The 15,390-nt window shown below is 50.0% G+C and overlaps 1 protein-coding gene across 1 annotated transcript in view; it reads left to right on the top strand.

Annotated features, from left to right (window-relative positions):
* SORCS2 (sortilin related VPS10 domain containing receptor 2) overlaps nt 1–15,390 on the top strand; it is a 499,376-nt gene that overhangs the window by 428,522 nt on the left and 55,464 nt on the right. Inside the window, exons 8-9 of the mRNA XM_061191944.1 lie at nt 2,468–2,557; nt 13,724–13,903. Coding sequence (XP_061047927.1) covers nt 2,468–2,557; nt 13,724–13,903 — 270 coding nt within the window. The remainder of the gene's footprint in view (nt 1–2,467; nt 2,558–13,723; nt 13,904–15,390) is intronic.

The raw sequence follows: 15,390 nt of genomic DNA, 5'->3' as shown, positions 1-15,390 counted from the left end.
TGGAAATTGGCAATAGGTGATGTGGGATATAAGCCACTCGGGGGAAAATGGAATCACTCAAACAGGAAGCAATAAAATGGCTATTTTACTTTCAAGTGCTACTTAATTCAGTTTCCCCTGCCCCTGTGACAGTGGTGGAAGGCACCCCCCCAAACCCCGTAAGGCCAAAACACAGGGATGCCACCTGCTCCTTCTCCCCTCTGCCCACCAGGAACTTCCCACAGCCCAGGGCCCCCAAGCCCAAACCCGTTTTGTTCCATCTGGTTCCGGTGACTTTGAAATGATACTCAAAGCTGTGGTCTCTGGTCATTTCTCTTGGCCGCCAGGCATCAGCTGTCCAGAGCCCAGGGACCAAGCCCTGCTGCCTGTACACACAGGTACTCACATCACAGTTGGGACCACCATGTGGTCTGACGGTTCAGACACTCCAGGAAGCAACTGGTCATACCACTTCTTGATTACTTCCACCGACGAGGAGCTCACTCCTTCTAAAACAGCCTACCCCTCTCCTGGATAGCTCAAATCTTTGGAAATGTCATTCCAGCACTGACTGAGACGAAGTGTTTCCTCTACTCTCATCCAGTGACCCCTGCTCCGCCCTCTAGGACCCCATGAGACAAATCCAAAGGCTCCTATGAAGACGGCCCCTTGGGGCAGCCGCTGGTGTTCTCTCCCCTGAAGGCTCCCCCATCTCAGGGACGTTTCATCACCCCAGGTGCCCTTCTCCACACGCAGAGTGTACCAGGGCCTCCTGTGGATTTGGGGGCTGGAACTGGCAGGGTGCGTCATGGCTCCCATTAGAGCAGGCCAGGCCAGAGGCTCCTGCCACCACCGGCCCTGATTCCCAGCCCCGCCCCCGACTCCCAGCCCCGCCCCCATTCTCCTTCACCCTCGCCTGACGCCCAGCCCTACGTCTTCCCATCCCTTCTGTGTGTTTGCACGCGCTGTTCCCTGGGCATGGACCGCTCGCGCCCCCTTCTCCACCTCCTCCTCCAACACTGTCGTACACCACCTCCTCCAGGAAGCCTTCCCTGACTTCCACTCTACTTCAGGCCCACAGGTTGCCTCTTCGGAGCGCCCCCAGCTCTGTGCCTTCCTCCGTCACAGCCAGGCCACACTGTCGTCCTTTACTGTTTACCGTAGACCCTGCAGTCCGGTGCGGGTGGGGGTTCCGGGTCTGCTCTCAGCACCGCTGTCTTCCCAGCACCTCCCATTGTATTTCTGCAAATATCTACCAAGGGTTGGAGCAATGACAGCATTGGCTTCTTTGACAACCGTATCTCACGTTGAGTGTTTTCTAAATGTTGTGATTGTCTGGTCTGCCAGCGCCCCAAGCCTGAGACCCCGGGGGCACAGCTGCGGCTGGGCAAATTGGGCTGGTCCTCGTGCAGCAGTAGGCACCATGCACCACGGGGCCCCGGGAGGGGGTGGGGGGCTCAGTTAGAGGTGCTGGAAAGGCCTGGCCGAGGGTGGACCATGGGAGGGGGCTCGGGGAGGATGGAAGATGCCGGATCGGGTGCTGTCGGGAAGCGGGGCCACGCTGTAACTGGGCTGCTCGGTGATCTGGTCTGGAAGGAGGGGGCTCAGGAGGCTGAGCCGTGATGGTGAAGGAGCCGCCCCCACGCACTCAGCCTGGATGGCGCGAGGTCATCACTGGCTGGTCTGGGTTCAGATGTGATCACGGCTGGCTCTCAGCTTTGTCGCAGAGACCTGGTCTGCCGCTGGTGACCCTGTCTGTGTCCGACGGGGGAAGGCCCAGCCCGCGGTGCATGCCCGGCCGGGGCCAGAGGTCAGGGGCCACTGTGCTCTGTCCAGCTCCTGGCCTGCTCCCTCTCCCATCACCCGTTTGCCCCCTTGCTCCTCCTCTTCCCTTCTCGCCCCCTTCCCCAAAGAAGCAAATGCTGCTCTTTTCCTGGGTCTTCTATTATATCCCGTGGGAGACAAGTTACTCCATCTCTGGGCCTCACTTTTCTCATCTTTAAAATGGAAATGATCACAGGTCGTGGAGTTGCTGGTTTCGATACCGATGAGAGGTTTGGGACAGTGCTGGCCACATGCCAGTCTCAGGAGTGTTGCCTCTCGTTCTGTTTCTCTTGCCTCATGGTCTGGTGGTCATCTTTTGTGGCTTGAGCTTACCTTTGGCCTGCCTCTTCCTCCACTCAGTGGCTCACCAAGTACTCTCCCTAAGAGGAGTTCTGGGGAACAGAATTTTCTTCACCGTGTCTGTAACTCAGACGTAGGGAAGCCAGGTGCTGAGAGAGCATGGGGAAGGAGGTTAGTTCTAACTGAGGGAGGTGGAGGAAGACTTCCCAGAGGTGGGGCATTTGGTGTGGGGCTCTGAAGGATGAATAGGAGTCTGCCCATTTCAGGCAGAGCATGTATAAGCAAAGTAAAAGGGCATTTGCACCAGGATTTGGCTTGACAAGAAACCTAGTCCCTTAAAAACTTGTTTTTCCCCTCCTGTTAGGCAACCTCAACAAACCAGACCAAATACTACATCTCTTATCGTCGCAATGAATTTGTCCCGATGAAGCTGCCGAAGTATGCGTTGCCGAAGGTACGAATGGGTTCCCCGTTCCACCAGGCCCTGAGCCAGGTGCTGAGCCTGCCCTGACTCGTGGGGCTGCAGGGCTTTTGCACCTGTGCTTGGTGGTGGCCAGGTCAGGATGGATAAGAACAAGCTACTCCCCCCTCCCCCTCCAGCTACTGCCCCCTCCCCTTCCACTCCATCCTCACATGTGCCCAGCTTCATTCTGTCTTAGCGCCTCTGCCACGTTCTTCCCTCTGCCTGGTCTTTCTTTTCCCCAGACTCCTGCACATGTGATGTTTCAGACAAATGTCTCTTTCCACTGACCCTCCAGGCTGGTCCAGGCCTCGGTTTCCTGCTCACACCCCACCCTTCTCCTTCCTGACACTCAGGGTGCTGGGAACCCCATGTGTCCGTCGCCTGCTTTCAACTAGAATTTCCAGGGCTGGGGGGCAGTTTCTGTTTTATTCACCTCTGCATTCCAACTGCCTAGCATAGTGCCTGGTAGATAGTAGGTGTTCAATTAATGCTACTTCCTTCCCCTTGCCCGGCAGGCAAAGAAGGGGGACGTGGAGGCTGTCCAGACCCTGCCCCTGCCCTGCCTCAGGGTGAACTCCACAGCCCCCTCCCTACTGATATTTTATTCCAACTTTACAAAAGAGGTGATTGATGTTCAGAGAGGCTGAATATCCCGTCTGAGGTCACACAGCTTGTAAGAAACCAAAGCAGGTTTCAAACCGAGGTCCGAGATCCCGGCGAGTCTGAGACCAGCCTTCTGCCACATCTCCCTCCAGAGGACGGTCTCCATCCCATGTACATAATTCAGAAGCGCAGATTGAAGCAGCCCTTCTCCCCCACATACTTATCGAGCATGAAATGTAAGCTAGGAACAGACTCTACAGCTGTGAGTCAGACACCCCGGTTTCCTGCCCTGGCTGGGTTTTCAGAGGAAACAGGCAGAAAGTCAAGCAGACAGACAAATGTGTAAAATAATTGCAAGCTGTGATTTGTACTGCGAAGGAAATGAGAGGCCGAGGCAGATAGTGATGGAGGGTGGGGGAAGCTTCCCTAAAGGGGATGTTTCATCTGAAGCCCAGAGGTTGGGGGAAAGCTGTTCAGGTGTAGGACAGTGCAGGTGCAAAGGCCCTGGGGCAGGAGAGACCTGGCTGGAGGGTGGAGAGGAGGTGGATGCCCTGGCCCCTGCAGGCCCGGGGGCTGTGGCTTGCTGGAAAGGACTTGGATGCAGGAGCTGCTGCTCGGGACATCACAGACCCCTCCTGAGCCAGAAATGGGAAAAGTTCCTGAGACTTTTAAAACCTTTTAAAAGCATCTCTTTAGAAAAAGAAAAGGAAGAGGGAGAAAAAATGGAAAGGAAAGGAAAGAAAGAAAAGAAGGAAGCTTAATAGAGTCCCTCCAGTGTTGACCGAGTAAATAAATGAAAAGCTAATGGTTTCATTTATGGCAAATGCCTTTGGCATCTCTGGGGGGTGGGGGGCCTTTCAGCTTCTGAGAGGCTCTTCCTCCGCCACTGGGGGCTGCAGCAGCAGCAGCATCCTTTGTCCTGGTGTTGGGGGCGCGGGTTGAGTGGACCCCTGGGTCTCTCCCTGCTCCCCTCTGGCACTGGGACCTGGGCAGATGCTGCCCCTTTCCTGGGATGGGGGAGGCTGGACCAGCGGCCAGGCCATCTCTGAGGGTCTTCTGAGGAGACTTCCGCCACAAGTCATGACCTCTGTGACCTTGAGCCCTGGCTGCACCTCCCTGGTCCGTGGCTGAGACGGCAGTGAGTGTTTCTTGGTCTTTGGGCGGGGGGAGGTTTGCAGGAAGCACCACTGCAAGTCCCGCTGCAGGCCCTTGACAGCACGTGCTACCTGCTAGCTTCCCGTTTCTGCAGAAATCAGGGGTCATTGAAAAGAGTCGTGAGGCTGTGATGCTAGTACTGCCCCCGCATCATAAGTGGTGACAGAAACCAGACACAGACATGCCCCTCCTGTCATCCAGTTTCAAGGGATGGCCAGGAACCCACTTATATCGGTGGCATTTGCATTGGCACTACGTGTCCTCACTCGGGGGTCCTGCCCAGGACCCAGTGGCAGGCAGTGGAGGACCATGCACAAGTCAGGCTGCTCTCAGGGATCACCCACCCCCACCCCGAGCCCTGCAGGGTCCTCAAGACCACATTTGGTCTTTGCTGAGAACCTTGCCCATCCAGGGAGCTGGCTGCTTCCTCTCCACCAAATTCAGGAGAGCAGCCAGACCCCAGTGTTCCCACCAACAACGGAGAGCTAGCTAATTGAATTTCCTAATCAGATTTTGTTGTTATATGGTGAATTTGTAACTCCTGCCTGTTTCCTCCCCCCCAAACCACCCCCATCTTTTTTTTTTTTTCTTTAATTGCCCAAGTAACATCATGGAAACAATAGAAATCAGAGCAGAGGGGAGCTCACCACAGCCTCCCTTCCTCCTTCCCCCCACTCCCTCCTTCCCTCCCTCCCTCCCTCCCGAGCCCTGTATGGTTTCCCTCGGTCCTGGGCCCCAAGCCAAGGCGACACTGCTGTAGCTGTATCATTGCAGGCACTCTGTCTACAGCCTGGCTTTCACATGACATGTCTCAGGAGAATTTTTCCCAAATGATACATGATATCCACCTTAAACGACTGCAAAACTTTCAACTCAGGAGACCGTACCTTGTTCAGCTAAGCCAGACTCCTGTTGTTTAGACATTTGGGCTGTTTCCATATTTCATAATTATAAACAGTGCTGCCATGAATATATTTGTGCCCACAGGTATTTCTTTTTTAATTTTCTCAAGTCAGTCTAAGAAAAACTTCTGGACAAAGGATATAAATATTTGTGGAGCTTAGTTGCTTTCTAAAAGGGTTCCACCAACAAAGTTAGAATAGACCAGTTTCAACACAGCTTTGCCAAATTTTGTGTTGTATCAATTCTATTTTCCTTGTACTTAAAAAGGTATAAAAGGTACCATTCTGCTGTTTTAATTCACCTATCTCTGAAACCTATAATGGGTAAACAGTTTTTATTATATTTGCCAGCATCCTTTGCTTAAATTGTTTACTTGTAGAGATTAAAAAAAAAAAATTACTCATGTTCCCTAACAGAAAAAAAAAATAGACAAAGGCTATAAACAGACAAAAGAGGGGAAAAATCCAAGTAACTATTGATCATATAAAAACATTCATAAGCATGAAGTAAAAGCAAATTTACTTTAAAGTAAAATAGTCTTTTATCTGTAATATGTTTACATAAAATAAAATAAAACCCATAAAGCGTAAGAATAAAGGAGGAAGTGACGTCAGGGAAGAGGGTGGAGTGGAAAGCAAAGGAGTCTGTCTTCTCACTTAGACAACAATCCACTGGCAGAATCTGCCTGATGTAATTGTTTTGGAAGTCCGGAGTCTATTCAAAGGCTTGCAGCTTCCAGGGGAAGGCTTGCACCATAAATCAAGGTTAATATCCACAGTTTTAGCTCTTCCCAAGGAAGCAGCTACCCATCTCCCACTCCTGCCCCCCAGCCGCATGGCCAGCAGCTGTGTACATATTCCTAGAGCAGCAGACACACAGCCTGCCAGAGCCAGGGTGGGCATAGGACCTTGTCCTTAAATACTGGAACTTGCCCCCCAATATTGGGAGTCTGTGCTCTGATTGTTGATTGTTGCTTCTGGTCATGCATGCAGACACCCAGGCACACAGCTATTATTGCAGCCACCACCAGCTGAAGCAGCTTCCAAGGGACCCGAGCCAAACTTGGGTCCACTCGCCCACACGCAGCAAAGCCAACCCACTGACACTGGCTTGTGGTGATGGAAAGTGCGGTGTTTATTGCAGGGCACCAAGCAAGGAGTCCAGGCAGCTAGTGCTCAAAATACCCGAACAGGTTTCAGCAAAACATTTTTAAAGACAAGGTGAGGGAGGGGCATCCCAGGGTATGTGATCAGCTCGTGTGCAATTCTCTGATTGGTTGATGGTGAGGTAACAGGGCAGGGTCATAGGGGTTAACATTATTAATCCTTGGGCACCAGTAGTTCTGGGGCTATATGTTCATGATCAAGTAGTTAACTTCTCCCATTTGGTGGTGGTATTAGCATCTGCAGAACAACTCAGAAAATGTGCATCAGATACTATTATCTGTGTCCTTTAGAGAGGAGCTAAAGCAGAGCATATGGAGGAGGGGTCTGTCCCGGGAAGTCCCCACAGGGTCCTGCTCAGTTACAGCCAGAACCTGTTTCCACTGCCACCCCACCTTTATTTTCCTTCTTTTCCCTTTTGGGAGCCAACATTTAAGGACTAGGACATTCAAAAGCAACCACACATATGGAGGAATTTAGAAAGTCACCAAGCATGCCCAGGAAAAAGCTCAGGCTCAGAAAAGACCTGAGGAGAACTTCAGTTTACACCTCAGGCTGATCCCTGACATGCAGATAACCTGCAGCCATAAAATCTAAATAAAAAATTTAAAAACCAGCAAACCCTGAGGAAGGGAGAGAATCTGATTTCCAGAGTTACCACATTATTAGATTCCAACATCCAGTTTTCAATAACAAAGAAACCACAAGGCAAACAAAGAAAGTACAATCCATTCAAAGGGGAAAATACCAACAGAAGTTGTCTCTGAGAAAGAAAAGATGGCAGATCTACTAGACAAAGACTTCAATACAACTGTCTTCAAGATGCTCAAAGAACTAAAGGAAATGTGGAGAAAGTCAAGAAAACAAAGTACAAACAAATTAGAAATATAGGCATACCTCACTTTATTGTGCCTTGCAGATATTGTATTTTTTTTTTTTTTTTTTTTTTTTTTTTACAAATTATAAGTTTATGGCAACCCTAGCCCTGCATGGAGCAAGTCTATTGGTGCCATTTTCCCAACAGCATTTGCTCACTTTGTGTCTTTGTGTCACATTTGGTAAATCTCACAATATTTCAGATTTTTCATTATTACCATATTTGTTACGGTGAACTCTGTTCAGTGATCTTTGAAGTTACTACTATAATTGTTTGGGGCCAACTTAATTGATAAATGTCGTGTGTGTTCTGACTGCTCCTCCAACCGACCATTCCCTCATCTCTCTCCCTCTCCTTGGACCTCCTTATTCCCTGAGACACAGCAACATTGAAATTAGGCCAGTTAATACCCTTACAATGGCCTCTAAGTATCCCAGTGGAAGGAAAAGTCACACTTCTTTCACTTTGTATTAAAACCTAGAAATGATTATGCTTAGTGAGGAAGGCATGTTGAAAGCCAAGACAGGCCAAAAGCTAGACCTCTTGCACCAAACAGCCAGGTTGTGAATGCAAAGGAAAAGTTCTTGAAAGAAATTAAAAGTGCTACTCCAATGAAAACACAAATGATAAGAAAGCAAAACAGCCTTATTGCTTATATGGAGAAAGTCTGAGTCGTCTGGATAGAAGATCAAATCAGCCACAACATTCCCTTAAACCAAAGCCTAATCAGAGCAAGGCTGTAACTCTCTTCAATTCTATGAAGGCTGAGAGAGGTGAGGAAACTGCAGAAGAAAAGTTTGAAGCTAGCAGGGGTCAGTTCACGAGGTTGAAGGAAAGAAGCAACCTCCATGACATCAAAGTGCAAGGTGAAGCAGCAAGTGCTGATGTAGAAGCTCCCACAAGTTATCCAAAAGATCCAGCTAAGATCATTAATGAAGGTGGCTACACTAAACAACAGATTTTCAATGTAAACAAAAACCTTCCATTGGAAGAAGATATCATCTAGGACTTTCATAGATAGAAAGGAGAAGTCAGTGCCTGGCTCCAAAGCTTCAAAGGACAGGCTGACTCTCTTGTTAAGGGCTAATGCAGCTGGTGGCTTTAAGTTGAAGCCAGTACTCATTTACCATGCCCAAAATCTTAGAGCTTTTAAGAATTATGCTAAATCTACACTGCCTGTGTTCTGTAAATGGAACAAAGCCTGAATGACAGCACATCTGTTTACAACATGGTTTACTGCATATTTTAGGCCCACTGTTGAGACCTACTGCTCAGAAAAAGATTCCTTTCAAAATATTACTGCTCATTTGACAATGCACCTGGCCACCCAAGAACTCTAATGGAGACATACAATGAGATTAATGTTGTTTTCATGTCTGCTAACACAATATCCATTCTGCATCCCATGAATCAAGGGGTAATTTTGACTTTCAAGTCTTACAATATAATATATGCATTTCATAAGGCTATAGCTGCTATAGACAGTGATTCCTCTGATGGATTTGAGCAGTCGATTGAAAACCTTCTGGAAAGGATACACCATCCTAAATGCCATTAAGCACATTTGTGATTCCTGGGAAGAGGTCAAAGTATCAACATCAACAGGAGTTTGGAAGAAGTTGATTCCAACCCTTATGGATGACTTTGAGGGGCTCAAGACTTCATGGAGAAAGTCACTGCAGATGTGGTGGAAACAGCAAGAGAACTAGAATTGGAAGTGGAGCCTGAAGATGGGACTGAATTGCTGCAACCTCATGAGAAAACTTTAAGGAATGAGGAGGTGCTACTTATGGATGAGCAAAGAAAGTGGTTTCTTGAGATGGAATCTAGTCCTGGTGAAGATGCTGTGAAGATTCCTGAAATGACAGCAAAGGATTTAGAATATTACCTAAACTTAGCTGGTAAAGCAGTGGCAGGGTTTGAGAGGATTGACTCCAATTTTGAAGGAAGTTCTACTGTGGATAAAACGCTATCAAACAGCACTGCTGCTACAGAGAAAGTGTTCATGAAAGGAAGAGTCAATTGACGCAGCAAACTTCATCGTTGTCTGCTTTAAAGAAATTCCCACAGGCGCCCCAACCTTCAGCAGCCACCACCCTGATCAGTGGGCAGCCATCAACATCGAGAGGCAAGACCCCCCACCAGCAAAAAATTATGACTCACTGGAGGCTCAGATGATGGTTAGCATTTTTCAGCAATAAAGTACTTTTCAACTAAGGTATGTACATTTCGTAAGACGTAATGCCATTGTACACTTAATCGACTACAGTATAGTGTAAACATCACTTTGATATACACTGAGAAACCAAAAAATCCGTGTGACTCACTTTATTGTGATATTTGCTTTATTGTGGTGGTCTGGAACTGAACCCACAGTATCTCCAAGGTATGCCTGTACCAAAAAAATAGATAGAACACATAAATGGAGCCAAAAAGAAATGCTGGAGCTAAAAGGAACAATAATTGAAATGGAAACTCAAAAGAGAGATTCAAAAACAGATGTGAGCAGACAGAAGAAAGAATCAGAGATCCTGAAGATAGGACAACTGAAATGATAAAATCTGAGGAACAGAAAGAAAAATGACTGAAGAAAAGTGAACACCATCTAAGAGACCTGTGGGACACCATCAAGTGGACCAATACATGCATTCCATAATGCGTGTCCCAGAAGGAGAGGAGAGAGAGAAAAGGGCAGAAAAATAATTTGGAAAAATAGTGGCCCAAAACTTCCTTAAAATTGATGAAAGATGTGACTGTAAATGTCTTTAAAAGCTTGGTGAGCTCCAAGTAGTATAAACACTAAGAGTTCCACAGCAAGACACATTATAATCAAACTGTAGAAAGACAAAGAAAGAATCCTGAAAGCAGCAAAAGAAGCCACTCGTCACATACAAGGGATCATCAGGAAGATTATAAGCAGATGTCTCATCAGAAACCTTGGAGGCCAGAAGGCAGTGAGTTGCTATATTCAAAGTGCTGAAAGAATTTGGTGAAGGTGTTCGTTCATTCGGCTGTGCCTTGGATTTTATGTAAAAATCTATGGGGAAGTTTCCCCATCATGCTTGTTAAAAATGTTTTTAAACTTTCCAAAGTTACTTCTTTAAAATGTTTTCACTGCAACTAATAGAATAATGCAAATATATACCATTTCTACCCGCTTACCTCTCCATTCGTCCTTTCCATGACAATCTCACTTCTTCATTCCTCAGAGTAACTGTTGTAGGAACTCTTAGAGACATCTTAATGTTCGTTCTTCTTCTTCATCTTAGCTTAACAAACCCCAAATTTTAGCTGGTACATTGCTTCCCAGCTAGGACTATAATTCTCAGCTTCCCTTGCAGCTACATGTGGTTGTTTCTAGAATCTGGCCAGTGAGATTAAGTGGAATTGTCACGTCTGAGAGACTTCTCAAAGCCCTCCTTTAAAGGCAAGTCTTTCTCTCCCTCTTTCCTCCCTCCCTCCTGTTGCCTTGCATGTTGACAAGATGGCTGGAGCTCTAGCAATCATCTGGAGCCATGAGGACAAGGGCCATATCATGGGACAGTAGAATGGTGACCCAGAAGGAGCCTCTGTCCCTGGTGATTCCAGCTTCCATCCTGGAATGTCTATCTCTGGACCTCTTTTACGTTCGTGAGAAATGAGTTTCTATCTCATTTGAGTCACTTTTTTTTTTCCAGTTTCTATTACTTACAATCAAACCTAATTCTACCTGACAACAAACATTGGCCACTCTGGTGTTTCTTTCCACATATTTCTCTAGGCCATATAGCTATATATACATGCAAACACATATACATATGTGTAATTTTTTTAATGTCTTTTGTTTAGAAATGGAGTCAACAAATGTCTCTGCTTCTAACTTTTTAAAAAAGAATAATGTAAAGGCAAATTTAAGAAAAAATTGCATATTATTTATCACTCTCTAATCAGCAAAGATTTTAAAAAGACTGTTTCAATGCATGAAGTAAAATGAGCGCCCTCTAGCCCTGCTGGTGGGGAAGGAACGTATACTCTCAGGACGATGATTGAACAACATGTAACAAGAGCTTTAAAAATGTTCCTACTCTCCGATGCAGCAATTTCCCTTCTTAGCTTTATGTTGAGGAAATACAGGGATGCAGAGATCTATGTCTGGGAATGTTTATGACTGTCTTGCACATAACGTTGGAGATGCTAAAAGCTCACCAGTGGGGAAATATTCAATGAAATACGGTACATCCACAAAAGGGAATACCATGCAGTCACTAAAAGTGGTGTTTATAAATAATGTTAATGACAGAGGAAAATGCTCCCCATATAATGTGAAAGAGCAAGCTGCAAACCATACATGAAAAAGTATATGAATCCCACTTGGGAAAAAGCCCAGAAGTAAACATTTTTAAATGTTAATATCAGGTCTCTCTAGGGGTAGCACTACAGGAAACTTTTGCTCCTTTGCACATTTTTCTTTGTTTCCCAGATGATAGTAAACATTTACCCAGGTGCGGGGAAGGCAAAGTCGGAATTAATGCAATAACAGTTAATACTGATTGCTTCTCGTGTGATTAATGCCGGGCACTGCGTGAGCTCCGAAACTCGGGCTGATGGAAGGCTTTTTCCTGCTGAGGCCGCAGAATGACCAGTACCCAATGGACACAGTGCAGCCTGGCCTGCGGCCGAGCATGGAGAAATAGGAGGGGAGGTGGGCGAGAGGAGCAGAGATGACCTCACTTCCCAGGTTTCACAGGCATCCCTCAGACGCCCCACCACCCTACCGTCCCATTTCACAGACTGGGACCGCCAAGCCTGTGACCCCTGACTCTGTAACCCCTCCCTGGCTGTGAGCTGCTTGGGTCCACCCACGTCTGTGTGTTAGATTTACAGCCACGGACCAACGCCCCGCTCGTGCTGCAGGGTTCTCCCTGGTTGGGAGGTGCATCGCAGGTGTTTCACGGCACTGCATCCCTTTTCTGCAAAGCCCCTTCTTTTGGCTGCACAGCTCGGGGGGTGGGTGGGCGCAGGCAGGAGGGGAAGGGGCCTTCACCGGCCGGTGCCCTGCCCAGGCGGCCTCTTCTTCTCGCAATTGAAGGTCTTGTTCGGCTGGACAGAATAGGGACCCGATCTGCTATTAGAGAAAGAGAAACATTTCCTGTCTCTGTGCCCTAACATCAGGTGAGAAATGCAAAAGGAAGCGTACCCCCAAACTGCACCACCCGCAGTGGGCGGGACGGAGGGTTGTAGCCAGCCCCCTCCCTCCGCCACTCGTCTTCAGCTCCTGGATCTTGGCAGCTCTACTGCCAGAGGGGCAATAAAAGTCTCAGAGTGATAGAAGGCAAACAGTAGAGGCTGCAGAAAAAGAGCTCCTTATGGCTTTGAAATGGGCCTGTTCAGATGCCCTTTCCCGTGCCTCCCATGCAGTAGCTGGCACTGGCTGGGAATGAAAAGAAAAACAAGAAACTAAGGTTAGCCCTGGGTTTCTTCTTCTTCCTTTGTATTCAGTTGGTTGTTTTTTTTTTTTTTTTAATTCTGAATTGTAAAATCTGGCACTGAAGCCCCAGACGGCTGCCCGGCCCCCTTGGGAGGTGCCTGGCCTCCTGCTGCAGGTGGAACCCATGCTCTGGGCCTTGGCCTTGGCTGCTCACCTGCTCAGGGCAGCCCCCCCGCCTGCCTACTGGCCAGCCGCCTGCCCTCGGCTCCCATAGGGCCCTGGAGGAGGAGGCCTTGTTGGCTGTGTGCCTGGTGGGGGCCAAGGGTGAGCGTGGCCTGGCCAGGAGGAGCTGTGGGCAAAGGGCAGCTCCCGTAGCAGGCCGGTGATGCGGTCCCGGGCGTGAGGCTGGAGTGAATTAATCCATCCCTCCCGCCAGTGTACTTTCCCAGAGGGCAGAGGTCAGTGTGGCCCCCTGGTGTAGCCCAGGGCGTAGAACAGTGCCTGGCACACAGTAGGCGCTTAATGAATACATGTTGAATGAATGAACGGACAGATGACCTGCCTGAGCCTCAGGATGGGATGGGGGAGGGGCCCGGGAGGAGACGCATCCCCGCCTCCCAGAGGTGATGGTCTGGGGTGCATTCTGATGGTCTGGGGGTGCGTGGAGGAAAGGTCCCCCTCCTCGCTGCAGGGACAGATGGGAGGAGTGTCACTGCGCCCCACCCAGTGCCCAGGCATCCCTCCCCACCACCCAGTATAGAGGGTGGGAACGTCATCCCCATTTCGGAGGTGGGAAAACGGAGGCCCAGGGAGGTAAAGGGACTTGGCCAAGGTCATAGAGCCGAGAGGGCAGAGCCAGGATGAAAATCTAGGTCAGCCTGACTCCAAGAGGGCTGTGGCCAAGCCCCCCACTCCCGCCAGGCCTGAGGCCTGCCCCGCCCCTCAGGCCTGCTCCCCCCTCCCCCTGTTCCCCCTCCTCCCAGGCCAGCTTCCCTCTCCCGCGTGGGCCCCCAGCCCGCCTCTGACCCTGGCTCCCCCGCCGTCCCCAGGATCTGCAGGTCATCAGCACAGACGAGAGCCAGGTGTTCGTGGCCGTGCAGGAGTGGTACCAGACCGACACCTACAACCTCTACCAGTCGGACCCGCGCGGCGTGCGCTACTCGCTGGTGCTGGGGGACGTGCGCAGCTCGCGGCAGGCGGAGGAGAGCGTGGTCATCGACATCCTCGAGGTGGGACCCTCAGTGCGGGCTGTGGTGGGCCAGGTCTCACCCCTGTCCCGGCTTCCCCCCTCTCCCTCCGCATCTCCACTGCTCCAACCCAGGGACCTGCCAAAATTCTGTCAAGGGCCAAATATTTTAGGCTTTGCCGGTCAGAAGGGTACTACACAGGTACTTTTAGAACAAGAGAGAAAACTTGCTCTTTTTGATGAAATTCAAGTAACAGTAACGGAGTACCTTGTGATACAGGTCTGCTAATGAGAAGAATGGAATTTGGGGGGGATAACATTCTGCTGAGTTGGGGTTCAGGTTAGTGGTCCCTATCATCGACTCGATCACCATCTGTTATCTGTAAAGCCGTTCCTGCCCTGAACGCCACTGCATGAAACAGGCAGGTGACAGAAGCTGGGACCCTCCCCTGTCCGTCTCCGGCCTCGCGGCCTCCCCGGCCCCAGCCCTGGTCTCCTCGTCCCTCCCCTCTGTGTATCCCATGTCCGTCTGGCTGTCTCTTGCTCCCTCTGTCCCTCCCTTGGCCCTGCAGCTCCTCTCTCCCCGCCTGCAGCCCTCAGACCTCCCTGTGCCCTCCCTGGGTCCCGCCCCCATCTGTGTCCCATGTAAGCCACTTGCTCTTGGCACGTGACACCGAGGGGCAGATCAGAGGCTCTGAACTGCGGCTTCTGGCTCCCACACCGGGCTCCCTCCCCCGAGGGGCGGCACCATCCTGTACTTGGATTCCGCAAATGTCAATGCCCCACCCACCATGGGCCCAGCCTGGACCTGGCCTTTCACGGTCACCTCCTCTGTTCTTGTCCACACCAGAGCCGGGGAGGGGTTCCCTCAGCCGCTTTACAGGTAAGGAAGCTGAGGCTCAGACAGGGCAAGCCACCTGCCCAGGTAGACCAGAAGTCAGCGAAAAACCAGAAGCAGCTCAGGTCTGTCGGTCCAAGCTCCATCCATCCTCCTGGCCAGCAATCCCTCGGTAGGCCATTCACCCTTAAATTCCTCCCTCATGCCCTGCCCTCAGGGAGCCCCCAGCCAGTGGGCTCACCTGCAGGGGCCATGTGTTCTCGTAGTAAACGCTGGTGGCGGTCCTGCCAGGCTCTGCTGTCCCTGCGGGGCTGGGGAGGATGTCGCATGGGTGGAGAGCCGAGCCTTGGGCACCAGTGCGGGTCAATCCGGGTGGGAGGCATCCTCCTGGACAGAGCCAGGGCTGCAGCCTTCCTCTTTGAGTTGTCAACAGCGGAGCAGAACCAAAGAAGTAATGAATGTAATCATTTGTTTACAATGAGAACCCATTTGTCAGGGTTTACTTCCCGAGCTGGACAGCCTGTGGCTCACTGCTGCTTGCTGAAAGTTACACACAGGACAGGCGTGTAACCGACACGTAAGGAGGGCACCTCAGGCAGGAACGTCCACGGCCCACTGCGGGTATATGTAGCTCCCGTACCGCACGCCAGGCTCCAGGCCCTACCCCCGGGACACAGGGAGGAGTAGACCAC

This window comes from Eubalaena glacialis, chromosome 5, assembly GCF_028564815.1.
Source record: "Eubalaena glacialis isolate mEubGla1 chromosome 5, mEubGla1.1.hap2.+ XY, whole genome shotgun sequence".
NCBI lineage: Eukaryota > Metazoa > Chordata > Mammalia > Artiodactyla > Balaenidae > Eubalaena > Eubalaena glacialis.
The sequence above is the reverse complement of the archived record's forward strand: the minus strand, read 5'-3'. Positions and strand labels throughout refer to the sequence as shown.